General features: G+C 39.5%; 3 protein-coding genes across 7 annotated transcripts in view; all 3 read right to left on the bottom strand.

Moving 5' to 3' along the window:
• Positions 1 to 2,477: 2,477 nt before the first annotated feature.
• mtdha (metadherin a) lies at positions 2,478 to 9,996 on the bottom strand. The gene is made up of 12 exons (XM_051391400.1): positions 9,400 to 9,996; positions 8,493 to 8,591; positions 8,134 to 8,245; positions 7,687 to 7,854; positions 7,462 to 7,512; positions 7,032 to 7,196; positions 6,324 to 6,404; positions 6,105 to 6,176; positions 5,760 to 5,887; positions 5,341 to 5,451; positions 5,147 to 5,222; positions 2,478 to 4,990 (listed from the first exon to the last, which is right to left on the bottom strand). Exons 1-12 carry the CDS (start codon positions 9,745 to 9,747, stop codon positions 4,923 to 4,925), a joined length of 1,479 nt encoding a protein of 492 aa, XP_051247360.1. The 5' UTR covers positions 9,748 to 9,996; the 3' UTR covers positions 2,478 to 4,922.
• A 137-nt stretch (positions 9,997 to 10,133) lies between these two features.
• On the bottom strand, positions 10,134 to 14,516 carry rrm2b (ribonucleotide reductase M2 b). The gene is made up of 9 exons (XM_051391405.1): positions 14,339 to 14,516; positions 13,564 to 13,728; positions 13,185 to 13,301; positions 12,912 to 13,045; positions 11,992 to 12,086; positions 11,746 to 11,879; positions 11,221 to 11,325; positions 10,901 to 11,014; positions 10,134 to 10,659 (listed from the first exon to the last, which is right to left on the bottom strand). The coding sequence occupies exons 1-9, from the start codon at positions 14,414 to 14,416 to the stop codon at positions 10,507 to 10,509; spliced, it is 1,095 nt and encodes a 364-aa protein (XP_051247365.1). The 5' UTR covers positions 14,417 to 14,516; the 3' UTR covers positions 10,134 to 10,506.
• A 185-nt stretch (positions 14,517 to 14,701) lies between these two features.
• Positions 14,702 to 15,499, bottom strand: part of LOC127358389 (nuclear transport factor 2) — a 232,593-nt gene continuing 231,795 nt past the window's right edge. For all 5 annotated transcript variants that reach the window (XM_051391437.1, XM_051391436.1, XM_051391435.1 and 2 more), the window contains exon 5: positions 14,702 to 15,000. In XM_051391437.1, coding sequence (XP_051247397.1) covers positions 14,884 to 15,000 — 117 coding nt within the window. In that variant the 3' untranslated portion in view covers positions 14,702 to 14,883. The remainder of the gene's footprint in view (positions 15,001 to 15,499) is intronic.

Genomic DNA, 15,499 nt, shown 5'->3' with positions numbered 1-15,499 from the left:
ACATGGGTATATGAGCTCATGATTGAACTAAAAGATGGATTTGGACCATTGACAGAAGATTTGTATCATCACAGGTTCCCTGAGCACTCACATAATGCTTTTGGTAGATTTATGTGTGTGTGTGTGTGTGTGTGTGTGTGTGTGTGTGTGTGTGTGTGTGATTTGGTGTAAATTTGTGTTTTCATGTGTTCAGATGATGAGTAAATGAAAAAAATGCTGAAATACTGGAGACCTTTCACCTCTCAGGGTCTCTAAAAATCTATAAATCAAGAACTCTGAGAGGATATAATCACATTTTATACTCCTTACAGCTATGTCCAGTTTTTAAAGTAGAATTTTTAAAGATTCACAAGCTAGGAGACACTAATTTAGAGTTTCTGCCACAAGAACAACAAGTTTGCTTATCAAAGAGAATGTAATGAATTCTGACTCACTATGGACCTTAAACACAGCACCCACCATGTTAAGAAAAGTAATTTAACCTGTCACCAATGCATGGCTAGAGAACTTCCCTGAGGCGTATATTGTATTGTATATTGTGCTTATATAATTATAATAAATAATTATATATATAAATTAATTATATTATAGGGATACTGTGCACAGTGCAAAGAGGGGTCAATAGGGGCCCAGCAGCTTTTGCTCCAGGGCCCCCTGTACTCCAATGCAGCTGTTTTTTAACTAAATAAAATGACTTAATATTGATGTATTTTATTGCAGTATTAGAACAAAAAATGAGTCTTCATTTTATGACAGTTTGTCCGTCTGTGCAGACATCCTGGATCAAGCCTGACAGATGGGCCAGTGACCACAGCTCTAAGCTCTGGTGGGTGGACCGCATCATCGTCACATTAGGGGATTTTCCTCTCCTGCCATGACTTAATACTGGCCAGACTGCCACCTCTTTAAATACTGGAACAGAATTTGAAGAGGAAAATCTCAAACTGATGGTCCATTTTGTCAGCCTTAAAGATTTTTCCCTATTTCCCTATGAACAGTCCTAGAGAGTGAAATATTAAACAGAAGTATTCATGTGCGTGCAGAGAGAGCTCTGACATAATGACCGGAAATACAAAGCCATATAATCCTTTTTTTTCTCAGACCTGCTGGAGAACAATACAATCCCAAAGCCAGTGTTTGGGTAAATTCACTTGTTAGTTTGGTCATATAATGTCGCCACACGCCACACGACTTTGCAGCATAGCACTATGTGAAGCCTCTGCGTTCCAGACATGGGGACTTTTGATGGATCTTTGTGATTTTAATAGCAGGGCTTTGAGTAACTGCACCACCATCCGTTAGAGAGTGACCTTCACTATTATATCTGCCTTTCATACACACAAATAAGAAAAATAAGCACAACAAAATAAAAATTTGAAAAAACGTGATATCCCTCTGAAGTGAAGGTGAATGGACAACGAGCCAGAGATTGTGCGAGATTAAAAGTGGGTAAATCCTAAATGAACTGAGAGATAAGGGATAGAGAGACTAAGGATATGAAGGAGGTCAAGCTCCGTAGGCGTGCCATGCGACTGCCTCGCCACATTGACTGGGGCAGCAGTTTGGCCTCGGGAGGGTCACTGCAACCAGGGCCTATCACAGGCCTGGCTGCTGACACAGATTTGCACCATGGCATATAGTGAATCCGCATTGTATTAATCACAGATTTGAGATTAGTTTGACAGAAAACATGAAAACAAGATGCCAGAGAGAAAGCATCCTCTACTGGATTGCTTGTGTGGAAGAATATGTATAAAAGGTTAATTTGTCATGAGAACACAATTAAAAGTGGTAAGATTATCAGTACTTCCTCAGGATAACAGTGGATTTCATTATGTATAACTTGCCTGAGGGGCTTTGGTTATAATTTACTTACTTATTTAGGTCAAAATCAGTACAAAAAAGTTCCAGTGTGTAACATTTAGGAATATCATATTTATAGGTATGTTTTCATTAGTGTATAACCACCTGAAAATAGGAATATTTGTGTTTTTGTTACCTTATAATGCTGTTTTTATCAACAGAGGGAGTCAGTCCTCTTCCATGGCATCCACCAGGTTGAGCTGTCATGTTTCTACAGTAGCCCAGAATGGACAAACCAAACACTGGCTCTAGATACAGGGCCTTTTGTCTTTTTTTGTGAGTCTTGTGGTAACCGTAATTTCTCATACACACTTGGAAGACTGAGCTGTATTCAGATGGTTGCAATCTGCAACTTCACCGCTCGATGCCACTTAATCCTACACACTGGTCCTTTAAGTGCTGTCAAAGCATCTGTAAATACAAACGGTGTATAATGTTCAGAATAATGGGTAGAAAAGAGTTTAGAGAAGGTGCAGTCTTAGCTTTCCTGACCCTTGATGTGTCATCGTCCTAATTTAAGACAACACTGACAATAAGAGATCGTAAAAAACACAACTATGCAAACCATAGTTTCAGTACGTAATTCTACAAAAAAAAGCATTTGTATGACAATGTGATATCAAGCATGTCTCATTTATTTTTCATTTTTACCAAACAAACATAGAAATATCATTTTTATCTCCTTGTTAAACACAATCATTCACATAACCATTTCCTAGAGACAAGTATATAAATACATTGATTGAATCAATCTTAAATCATCAGTAAAAATTAAACAAATAAAGGGCGCCTGAAGCCACAGCGACATATCATCTTGTTCTATCAGGTCTACCAACACCAGCTGATCAACACCTTGAAGCACTAAGGCTCTTTGCCTACAACAACGGACTCCTGTTAATGTCCGCTAAATAGGATGCCCACAGAAAAGCTGCAACTTGTCTCATTAAAAAAAGCTATTACAGTATATACACCGAGTGGTACTCCAGGACCAAAACTAACAGTTAAAGCAAGAAATCGTTCATTTAATTTCATGTACACAAGTACTATTATCAAAGTCATGCAAGATGAAATTAATTTCTGACATCAAAACTTGCAATTGGATGGAAACTATAAAAAGGGATGCCAATGCACTTTCTATACAACTACAGGTTAAGGCAATGGAATTAAAATTCCTTTTATATATGTGTAATTGTGTGTGTGTGTGTGTGTGTGTGTGTGTGTGTGTGTGTGTGTGTGTGTGTGTGTCTCTTGTTTAAAACCAACTTTCATGAGGAATTAAAGCTGCTCCATATGTATATGTATGTCTTCATTCTCAATTTTTCAAAAAAATCCCCCATCATACATCCTGGAAGTCATGTAACAACCAAAACAGTTACAGATTTCACATTCTGCAAAAAGGTAGTAAAAAACAATTCACTGACATCAAAAGGAACTCAACATAGCCTTTTGCACAGTGCAATCACAGAACTGGAAAAAGCCCTTACAATCTGTACATATGGCATGGCTTTCTCTAGCACAAAAACCAGAAGAAAAATGTTTTTTTTTAAAAATCATATAGAGTGCAGGAGGGACAATCAACTCTCTAGAAAATCAACACACAGTCTAGTCAGATAAAGACAGATGCACTCAGAATGATACATCTAGAGGGACAACACTTAATGGTGCTACTGCTTTATCAGATAATCCCACTACTCCTTTACTTCACATTACAGTGCCTCCTGGTGGTTCAGATCAGTTACTGTTCTCTCTACACAACAGTTACCAACAGTCCCCAGTGTGAATCCTTGATTGGTTTACGTTACCTGCTCTGATCCATAAGTCATGAATCAGTGACATCTGGGCTGTCAGTGGGCTCCAAACTGCCATAGTTTCAACAAAATCTGACTCAATACACAGCTTCAGTGCAGAGCTATGCTTCTCCCCACAGCTGTGAAGCTCAGGCATTAGTGTATCTAACCATATTTTGGAAAAACAATAAATGTTTGGATCACACGGACAGACAGTGAAGAGGTGGATTACGCTGCACGACTCGTTGTGGAGAAGTTTCTATGGACAAGATACTGGTTTTTTTGGGCTGTGAAACTTCTCACCACTGTCACTGACATGGGATTCAACCTGACCACAGCTGCCACTCTTTCTGATGGAGCTTTTATACTTAAAAGGAAAAGTCAAATCTATCTTAACACAACACTCACATGCAATCTGTGCGTTTAAAGAATTATAGGTTGCTGATTTCTGCTGTACATACTGGCCGTGCAGTGACAGCTTCATAGAGTGACAACGCTGCAGAAAATGGGGTAGAAAATGCATTTTAGGTGCAGTCCTATATTCAGCCAAAACTAATAAGGCTTTATGTAACTTTCTCATCAACAAAAAGAAGAGTGTGGGTTTTGCAGTTGCTCTATGAGGGCATCACTTCATGGCCAGAATGGAGAGGGGAGATAATTACAACAACCCTTAACTCTTTCAACGTACACATGGGCACGGGAGAGTCGTACTGAGACAGACTTGAAAATCTGAACGTATCCTGATCTGAGACCAGCCCCCACATGCAGCTTGCTCCCACACATTTCAGTAATTGATATAGGAGCAGCAGCAGCAAGGTAAACAAAACAAAGTGCAATATTCTGGGGAGCAAAAATCACATGTCTCTTGTAACTGAAATTTTCATACAAACAAAAAAATAAAAATAAAATCTGTTTTGTATTTTTGGATTAACAATTATAAACACACGCTTGGAGGGGAAGAAACACTTTTGATGCCATAAAAAATAATTACATAAACACGTACCTCCACTGCAAGTCCACATCCTCAGGAACTCCACTCTGGTTGCAGTGTAGCAAATAGTGCAAATTAGTTTTAAGATTTCAGTCCATAGGACCACATTTCAACCACTATATTTAGCCAAGCAGGTAATACCCACTGCTTGTTTTCTTTTTGTTCTGGTAACTGATAAACCGCTGATGTATCTCAGAAAGAAACTCTGTACCTGGTTATTATTGCATGTGACACTTTTAACAATCATTTGCATATGCTTTGTAGGGACCTGTGATGTGACTTCATGTTTCTTTTCGGACCTTTTTCTTCTGGGTGGGCTTCGGAGGCTCAGCAATCTGCTCAGACTTCTCTGCAAGTACATTAAAAAGGAAAAGGAACAATAAGAAAGTTGTATTTAGAACCATCCCCCTTTAAACATATAGACATGAAATGCAGTATGTGCTTTATAGAAATGTGTGGAAAAGTAGAGAGTCTGGATAAAGAGTTTATAGCTGTTGAAACCTACTCTGAGAGGAGGATATGCTGGGATTCTGCTTTTTGGAGGCCAGCACAGGAAGTTCTTGGGGTGCACTGCTCACCGGCTACAATCAAACAAATGCAATGACGTTACCAAAAGAAGGAATCTTTCATTTCTTAGAACAGTTTTATACTTTTGTGCAAGATATTCATTTGATGGCTTGATGTTTTTTTATTCCTTGCCTGAGCCTCAGTGGCAGTCTCCTCTTCAGCTTTCTTCTTCTTTTTCCTCTTCTTCTTGGATTTGGATGCTCCACTGGAGGGATCCTCAGTGTCCTTCTCATCCTCTGATAGCTGCCATATCAAAAACAGACATTCAGGTTGTTGGAAAATTAAAAACACTAAGCACTGTCAGCAGTGGTGTCCATGGCAGAAATAAATCTGTGTGTGTAGAGCTAATTTGTGGGATGGGCACCACATAAACATATAAATCAGGAAAGAGGATGAAAGGATTTCAGTTTTTTTTCTTTTTTTTTTTTTTTTTCTATTTTGGCAAATGTTTAACATCTTGACTTTTGTGTTGCTTCCTTAATGGTGTGCCGAATAACGCAAAAAGCATTCTTAAAATGTTTGGAAACTGGTGTAATAAGTGTCAGTAAAACCTTGTTGGGGACAGGTTGTGCCTTTTGTGGAGGTGCTGGTGTCACCAACACAAGGGGCTCTTCATAGTTTCCCCAGTGCTCTGCTGGGGCGTTCCAGTCGGAGCTGGGGTCCACTGCTGCCATTCCATCTTTGAAAATAAAATAAAAAGAAAGAAAAAAGAACAAGAGCATATATGGATATATAAATGGATACTCCTTGATCCCACAAAATCAAAACAAATGTATTTAATTTAAAGATTTTTTTTAAAGATTAGGGTTAAAAATTATTGGCAGCTTTTACATTTTAGTAATGATTCGCAGTTATTTAAAAGGTTGTTATGTAAGATGGGTTGCTGAAATACTCACTGAATCCAGACCATTCATCATCAACATCAGCATGGCTCGCCAACTGCATCTCCATTGAATTTGATATTGGGTCTAAGAGAGACGGATTGTAATTTGACATTGTGGTTTGGGTAATTGGGTTACTTCGACACTGAGCTGTTGAAGTAAAATGGAAAAACTACATCCGACATTTCTGTTTCTTTAATGGGTGATAAATCTGGCAGTTCACACAATACCAACCTCTGGTGTTTCGACCCAGCATGGACAAGGACACAGGGTTGAGGTCAGTCTTTATTCGGCCATCAATGCCTCCCCAGACCGCTGGCGAGAGTACACAGAAACACAGATTATATGGTTGGAATGCTGTTCTGTCAAACAGTGGAGCTCAGATCAGGCCTCAACATTCATTCGCTTACTGTATACAAAGACATTCCACAGTCTAAGCAAATAATTTAATCACTGCAAACATGAGGCTTTAATTAGATTATCACAGATTATCATTTTATTGTGCCCAATTTCAGCACTTTCACGTGACAGCTCATTGTGTTTGGCACACTACCGTCATTTACTTGACATACACAAGGACGACACTCTGTTGAATTTTTTTTGCTATACCACTTTTGCCCAGCAGATGGGTCATTCTAGCAGTCAAAGTAGCACTATTACTGTAGGCTGTCTTGGCACTGTGAAAAATGCTGAAACAGACACAAATGATATTGCATAATGAAAGCTCTGAACACACTGCTAATCCAAACACAGTTTTAACTGTTACTGTTGAGTCCCCTAAGGATAAAAAAAAGTCCTACACTATTCACTTGACATGGATGTCTCAAAAACCTTTACAGCTGAAAGTCAGCACTTTCACATCAATAGTCACTACATTGAAGATTCAGCTGTTATACTCCACTCCCAATATTTATATTTCTGTCTACCCAGGTCAGGTGATACCTTGCGGCTCCTGTGCCCAGGACTGGCGTTTAGGTGGGGCCCTGTAATGTGTAGATGTACTCCACTTGGTTCCCTCCATGAGACCCATCTTTCCAGGGATCTTCATAGAAATGTCAGTCAAACCTCCACCATTGACTGAAGGCTCCTCTTTCCAGCTGGTAGACACTGAGGGGACAGACATTGGGGTAAATCAATAACAACCTTCATTTTAGCAAATTCTGTATTTTGGAATGAAGACAAAACTTCAGGCTTGTTCATTTACTACACCCAGGGAAACATTTTTATGTACATCCTCTATTTAATCGTGATATTAGACAAAGCTGTACTAGGGAAAAAATTACATAAGAAAAATAAACAAAGAAAAGACAAGCTATTTAATAGGTTTCCCATCTCACTAAGAAAAAATATAATGGTTTAGCTTTGTCTTTACCAGCTCCACTGGCTGCATCCCCTTTCCCGGTGGCTCTTGCATGCAGGGACTCTGAAAGAAGTGGGGAAAAAACTGTATGAGTAACATGCAATATTACTGTTGACATCATGCGCTATATACAGTATTTGCTTAGGCCTGTATGTTAAATAAATTCTAAATCACACTTTTAATGATAGGCCAAAGCCTTAGATTACCAAATGTCCACATAATAACATAGATAAATACCGTGGTTTCCTCTGTTCTTCCTGGTTTTGGTAGGTGCTGTGGCAACATGAGCCTCCACATTTGTCTTCGGAGCCTCCACCCCTCCTGGACTACCAGAGTCCTCAGAGCCCTTGTCCTTTCTACGCTGCTGCTTCTTCTCTCGGTTACTGACTTTGGTCTCCCATGCGCCTGGTGGACACAAAAAAACAACATCAAATTGTTAGGTGACTTTGTGTGTGCAGGGCAATAATAAAGAAGTATTTAAAATGGTTGATTATGGATCAAATTTGGTTGATTATTTAAGCAAGAGGCTGGCAACAAGAAGAGGACCGCATAATGAGTGTGCAAAGTGAAGCTAGCCAAAACCATCAAGTAGGCTGTAAATACAGAAAACACGAGGGGTGTGAAACAGTCAGTTTGGAAGTGAGAACTTATTATGAAATTTCCCCTATGACAGTTGAGTCTTACCATCGTCAGGTTCCTTCCCGTCATTTGTAGACACATGTGGGACCGGTTTCACATCTGTCTTGGTTTTCTTCTTGTTCTTTTTCACCTGCACTGGGGCCTGTACCTCATGCACCTATGGATAGAGAGAAATAAAAGTGATATTGAAGTATGGGGATGTCCTTTAAGGCCATGCCACACTAGCAAATCTGACAAAGAGTGACAGTGATGTTTCAGATATAGTTTACCAATAACAAAACTGTCTTATAATACGGAGCGAGACTCAAGAAACACTTGGTGCTGCCTTGCCCAGTCTGCCCACCAACAACCACCACCATCAGTTTCAGATCCACTTAGTTTTAGCAGCAGCTGCTCAAAAATACCTTCTCAGTTTTGATCTGCGGGGCTTGCTTGGAAACTGCCTCAGTCACTTTAACTTCCTCCTGAGGTACAGCCACTGGTTGTCCGTTGGATTGATTCTTCTGGGGGAGGAAGACAGACATCAGATAAACAACATGATGTTGATGATCCAGTAATATAGCAAAAATGACTTACCTAAAGTCTGATCTAGCATTGGCAGACTAATCTGCTACATGAACGTACGTTTTTAAAAGAAAATGTACGTTGCTGAAACTACTAAAAACAAGATCCACTGACTTAAATAACTGGTTACACCTCACTACAAAGACTTTTAGCTGTGAGCTGAATACCAAACGTAGTCCGGAACTTATCCTGCTGACTGAATAACAGCTGCACATAATCGTAGATGTGTGAAACCCAGGCGATTTTTACAATATTAATACAGTTTATTCATCAGACGTGAAGGCAAGCAGTAGCTATGCTTTAGGGGTTATCGTATAAGTGTTGGCTAACGATAATGTTTTAACCAAACAGCTTTAACTCAATTAGCTAACAATCATTAGTAGCTTTGTCAGTTGGCACAGCTAGTTAGCATTCTTCTCTAATCAATACACCATGATTCGTTGTTTATTTAACGTTAGCTAGCTGGTTTATGTGTGGCACATGATCCATACATAGCTTAATTAATGTTGTTTACACAGAGTGGGATGTAACGCTAGCGTTGGTTCATTTCTGGTGTATGAGATAGCCAAACTGGCTGACTAATAAAGTAGCAATAAGGATAAATGTATAAACTAGCTTAAAGCTAGCTAACGCTAACTGACTGACCACTTTCGTTTAGCATGAATTGTGTGTGCACCAATGATCGGACGCTGATGTTCTGATTGGACCACCGTGATTCAGCAGCTCGTTAAACACCGTCTACGGTACCTTTTCTAGCGTTTTCTTTTTGTTCCTCTTCTTCTGTTCTTCTGGTTTGGCCGTTTTAGCTACATTGGCCTTCTCGGGCTCACAGCTGCCGTGGATGACCGGGGATCCTCGCTTTTTCCCGACGAGCGCACCGCCACAGACGGCGGCCCAGGACAGACCGAGCAGCAGCAGCAGACCCACCGCGGCCGTGGACAGGATGACCCACGTCGGGTAAAGCTCGGGCTCCAGACCCAAATCCACCCCGAACTGAGCCCGAACAAATCCTTGTCCCGAAGACAGGACCTCCTTCAAACGGCTGGAAAGCAGTTCAGCTTTTTCCAGCGCGAAGCCCTGGAAGTCCCCAGCCATCTTTCCAAACAGCAAAAACACGAGCTAACTGTTAGCTATCATCACCAGCATCCGTATGCTAACGGAGGAGTGGCTAATAATCTAATCCGACCGTTGGCACAGATATCAGTTAAACTACAGTTGGTAGGAAACAAATACTAACGTTACTTTATTGTGTTTCAAAGCAGCAGTTTTAGCTACAGATTACGGGGTTGGGCCACGTCTAAATCATGTATTTAAGCTATTATTATAACCAACTACTCACCGACATTTTAAAAATAAGGCTGTTTAATTAAATTGGCTCTCTGGTGGCTGTATGAGGAGATATTTCATCACAAATAAAAATAAAAAAAAGTTTCACAATAAAAGTTTCACAATAAAAAAAATTTCACAATAAAAAAGAAAAATAATTTTACAAAACATTTTTATTGTTTATTACATACGATGTTAAAAACGAACCATAGAAACCAGCAGCCAAAACTGCAGACCCAATAAAATATATCCCAGGTAATTAACAGTCTCCAAAAGAAGTACAGAATAATCTCTCCTATCACACCACTCATTATTTATCTTCAACCACAACTCATACGCCTGTTTTGTAACATGTTGAGGTCAATAATGAGCAGAGTTTGTAGTCCATATGTTCACCTTATTCCACTTAGCAAACTATATTGACTAATTAACTCTTGGTGTAACACCTTGTACAGCCTTGACCATTTTTGGTCAATAACTGCTAAAAAAATAAATACATGGATAAAATGTAACAGTGTCATTTCAGTTTCAGAAGTCTGCATCTAGAGTGAATTCAGAGTCCATCATGCTTGGCATAACTCCAAATCGCTGATACTCCGCTACTCGTTTCTCGAAGAAGTTGGTTTTCCCCTCTAGTGAGATGGACTCCATGAAGTCAAATGGATTTTCGGCCTGGTATGCCTTTGATTAAAGGCGAGAGAAAAAGAACACAAAATAGAATCCATTAAAACATCTTGATGTTATTAAATAAAATTTCTTTAGTCAATTATTGTGTAAAGCATATGTTTTTAGTGGTCATTTTTATAAAGACTATGGCTGTTGCAGTGAGTCTTTGCAACCCAGTAGTCCTCTGCTTTAACACAACACCTACTAGAATGTAAATTACCATTTTCTTATAATATCTGTTTTAATATATTATTACCTTGGCCTGTCCGAGGTCAGAGAGAAGCCGGTCGGCCACAAACTCAATGTACTGCTTCATCAGACAACAGTTGATGCCAATGAGATCCACTGGCAACGCCTCTGTCAAAAACTCCTGCAACACCAAACGTTTGTTTTTATATACAGAACTGGTATGGCCTGTCAGTTTGGATTTTCATAATCAGAAAATAACCAACTGACTGTTAAGCTGCTATTGATTTGTTGCAATGGGAGTCAGTATAGACAAAGTAAACAGTGATAAACAAGCAGACATTCATATACTGTATATAACATAATATATTCTCTGCAACACTTGCTGACCTGCTCAATGCTAACAGCTTTGGTGATGATGTCCTTCACTCGGTCCTCTGATGGCTTTTTCACCAGGTAGCTATACAGCAGGCAGGCAAAGTTACAGTGCAGGCCCTAAGAAACACGTCAATATACATGTCAGAATAGTTTATATAAAAACAGAGAAGATCAACCGTGAACTGTTTTCAAATGCAAACTGTGAACATATTTACCACCCAAACAGAATGAGCCACAGCTACTCTGAAGATGTTTAAATATAGAAGTGTGGATAGAGGAGTTGAATCAGCCAGCAGTCACATCAGAGGACTGGCAAGTAATATAATATAAACAGTAATATAATACAGTAACCTCAGAGTTAATTGAATGGCCTGAAAGGAGAGGAAACATGTGCACAGCCAAACCTCTACGCTGAGATCAAACTTAAGTCTTCTTTCTCATTTTGTACACCACTGTATTTTATTTCAGTTGCACTCAAAATTGAGGTTCTTTTTACAGTTTAAACCACATGTCTTTTGGTTAGTGATTTCATCTCACCTCATCCCTGCTAATCAGCTCGTTGGAGTAGGTAAGGCCAGGCATTAGTCCTCTCTTCTTGAGCCAATAAATGGCAGCGAATGAGCCGGAGAAGAAGATTCCCTCCACTGCTGCAAAAGCCACAATTCGCTCCCCTGAGGGCAAAGTGTCAAAACTACTATTTACTACAGATTAACGGAAAGTCCCCACTCTCTCATTATAATGTGATACAACAATATCATGTTTTGAATGTTGTATCTTCCTTACCAAATGTGGATTTGCTGTCATTTATCCACTTGAGTGCCCAGTCTGCTTTTCGTCTCACACAAGGCATGGTCTGAATGGCGTTAAATAAGAAGTCTCTGAAACACACAATTAATAAAACAGCCCTAAAATATAGCAAATATATAACAAATACAGTACCTTTATTGAGACCCAACAATGAATTGTGCCTGAACACTGTGTTAAATGGTAATAAAGTTGAATTGTACAAACATAAGACACAAAAAGTGGAAGAGAGTCAAATGCATGCTGTGCACCTGTCTGTCTGTCTGTCTGTCTCTCGCTCTCTCTCTCTCACCCCAACTGGTCGAGACAGACGACCACCCACCTAGAGCCGGAGGATCTGTCCTAGGTTTCTGCCTTTTAACAGGCAGTTTTTCCTTGCCCTTGTCGCCAAATGCTTGCTCATGGTGGTACTGTTGGGTCTCTGTAATTAATGTTTTAAAGAGTTCGGTCTAGACCTGCTCTATTTGAAAAGTGTCCTGAGATAACTTTTATTTTATTTGATAAATTGGCGCTATACAAATAAAATTGAATTGAATTGAATTGAATGCAGAATAATACATATTGTAAAAATGTATCTTCCTAGTCTGTAGGTACATGGAAGCTGCTGCAGTTGGGGATGCAACAGAAATCACCACAAAGTGGTGTAGACTTTGCCTGTGATGAACAGGTGCAAGTTTTACGGTTTGTTTGGAACCTTCAGAAGATTAGATATACGGGAAGAAATTGTCTGTATATGGTTATGCTCTGGCTCCAAACGCACAGAGGAAACTACATTTTTATATCCTGCTGTCGTTCTGAGCTCTTCTAAATTGTGCTTAATTTACAAAATACACCTTTCACCAGTGACCTGCTTTTGCATGTAAGTCTGTCAGAGCCACTGGGCATCAGAACAAACTAACCTCTCCTTCAGGTCCCTGATGTAAGTGTTGATGAGCATGCTGTACATCTCTGAATGAACAGTCTCTATAAGGATCTGGAAGCTGTAGAAGGAGCGTGCTTCAGGGACCTGCACTTCCTGGCAGAACCTCTGCACCTGTTAGATAAGACATAAACACAATACATTTTATATGTGACTTTAGTGGGTCATGCTCAACAATGGTGCACCTCTTCAGAGGCATTAAACCTACAAAACATCAGTTACAAGCGAGTGACACCCCTCTGACCCCTCTCACCAGGTTCTCGTTGACGATACCATCACTTGCAGCAAAGAAGGCCAGGACATGGGAGATGAAGTGTTTTTCTTCAGGCTTCAAACGGTCCCAGTGTGCCAAATCTTTGGATAGATCAACCTAAAAAACACAACATCAACAGTATATTTTAAAATACTTTAAAAGTATTCAGAGCTGTTTACTTATGACAGGCTACCATCATATCATATATTTGTAATTTAAGTTACTTCCGTAGTATTAGTATATACATTTAGTCAATTAAACTTAATTTAGTTAACATCCTGTACATATTTGAAGTGAGGATCAGTGTGTGATTGTGGGTTTTTCCCATAAGCCAGCTGGTGAAACAGAAGAATTAAAGTACATTCAAAGTGATACCCACCTCCTCCACCGTCCAGAAAGACGCCTGTGCCTGCTTGTACATCTTCCAGATGTCGGGGTACTGGATGGGGAAGACGACGAACCGTCTGAGGTTTTCTCGGAGCAAAGGTTCATCCTCTGTCTCTGAACCATTTTGGCAGTCTGGGTCTTTATCTTTATGGCCACTCTACAAAGAGCCAGAGCCCAGTAAGTAAACAGTAATTAATACAAATGTGTAATATTATCTGGTTTAATGGCTAAATCTGGGTTTGTCAAATATAAGCAGCATGTCAACTACGGCTTCAGACTGTTTTAACCACGTGTTAACATATTGTACCTTTAACTACAAAATAGCCCAGTGCGCTTGCGCATTAACTCCTTAACATCCAAAACAAAGGGCATATCGTATTTAAATGTCCAATATAAGGCTTATGTGCGTTTATAAAACTTATTATCATTGCTAGCGATTATCTTATCACCTTAAATCAACAGTTATTCATTTTAATCGACGTTGTATCCGACAACAACCTAACGTTACACCGTCACTACCAGTTAGCATAGCTTACACAAGCAGACGAGGCCAGTTTTCATGCGGCTAAAATGTTGGTTTAAAGACTTACATTTGCAATAACGTGTTTCTTTTTAAAAAAACAAAAAACTATAACATTAATGTTACAGTACGAAGCTGAAACGCCTTTATTTACCCGAAGGTCTCCCACTCTCGAGTGAGATGGACACACTACCATTACTGCAGATTAGTTAGTAGTTATAACAGTAGCTGTACTGAAATCGCTTACCGATTCTTTAATTTGATCAGATTGCCGGTTTATTAGATCCATTTCCCGAGAAGACGTCCTTTTCACTGTCGGTGTCATTTAGTTTGACTCTAGCTACTCCTCCGTATCACATAACCTTGCGTGGATGCAGCTGTAGCTTTGTTGGTTAAACCATTTAAACTGACACACAGAGGAGTGTAGCGCCTCTAGTGTTCAATCACAATAAATGTTATATTACAAAACCATAAGACCCACAGTTCAGATGACGTGAAGATTTTATAACTCACACTTCACTCACAATATGAGTCATTATACTGCAACCTTTGTCATGTGCGGAGGGGGAAAAAAAATGAGTAAAACAACAGAAGGGGAAAGTACAGTTAGTTCAGTCTGATAAATGCTTTTTATTTGACAGGAATGTAATTTGACATCATTAATACAATTAGCCTGCTTATAAATGTATTGTAAACATAAGGGAATCATTCCTTTTGTTTTCAATGACAGCAGGGCCATAGTATGAATTCAGAGCTGGATGTCATTGTGGGCGAGCCAACAAATCCAGTTCGCTAGACTGGTATGTTGTGTATCCCCAACCGGAACACGTCGTTTGTGCATGCCCATGCACAGTTCTGGGACTTCAGCATAAACACTTGATGAAAGGCCATTGGTGGATCGTCATCTACCTGTTACAGAGAAGGTTTTGGAAGAAGTATTGTGAGTATAATGAGTATAATGATGAGAAAACATAACTAAGGCAGAAAATAAACCCTGTATGATGGTTTATTTTTATTAACTCTTTGAACATTTGTGATAAAACAAAGACAATTTTCTACAGTTAGGACAATGGAGTTTGATATACAAGAAAGTCTTTGCACTTTTATTAAATTTAGAGAGTAAAAATGTTTTGAGGCAACGAGAATCAGATGCAGCAGGTGTACAGGGCGTTAAATAAATAGCGCCAGGTTATCCCACATAAAACAAAAATGTATTGCAGGTTGTATATCTGTGGATCTGGGGCCTGCACCACAAAGCTTCACTGTGGTTTTCCAGTATCACGAAGCTGGCTCACTTTTAACCCGGGTTAAATCATCACGCTAACCTGGGTTGCACAGCTAACTTGCTCAAGAACAGGTTAACTTGAAAAGGATCAGCTCAAAGATCACCAAACTGTCAACAGGCCGC

This window comes from Dicentrarchus labrax, unplaced genomic scaffold, assembly GCF_905237075.1.
Source record: "Dicentrarchus labrax unplaced genomic scaffold, dlabrax2021, whole genome shotgun sequence".
Taxonomy (NCBI): Eukaryota; Metazoa; Chordata; class Actinopteri; family Moronidae; genus Dicentrarchus; species Dicentrarchus labrax.
This window is presented reverse-complemented; position numbering and strand designations above follow the sequence as displayed.

Excerpts from the sequence above, each read along its gene's own strand:
- mtdha (XM_051391400.1), bottom strand. The coding sequence starts at position 9,747 with ATGGCTGGGGACTTCCAGGGCTTCGCGCTGGAAAAAGCTGAACTGCTT. Across the intron at positions 5,452-5,759 it reads CACAACCTGTCCCCAACAAG|CTATCAGAGGATGAGAAGGA; the intron begins GTTTTACTGACA and ends TTGATATGGCAG. Across the intron at positions 4,991-5,146 it reads CAGCATATCCTCCTCTCAGA|AGAAGTCTGAGCAGATTGCT; the intron begins GTAGGTTTCAAC and ends ATGTACTTGCAG.
- rrm2b (XM_051391405.1), bottom strand. The coding sequence starts at position 14,416 with ATGACACCGACAGTGAAAAGGACGTCTTCTCGGGAAATGGATCTAATA. Across the intron at positions 11,880-11,991 it reads TGACAGCAAATCCACATTTG|GGGAGCGAATTGTGGCTTTT; the intron begins GTAAGGAAGATA and ends CTTTGCCCTCAG. Across the intron at positions 11,326-11,745 it reads AGCTGATTAGCAGGGATGAG|GGCCTGCACTGTAACTTTGC; the intron begins GTGAGATGAAAT and ends CGTGTTTCTTAG.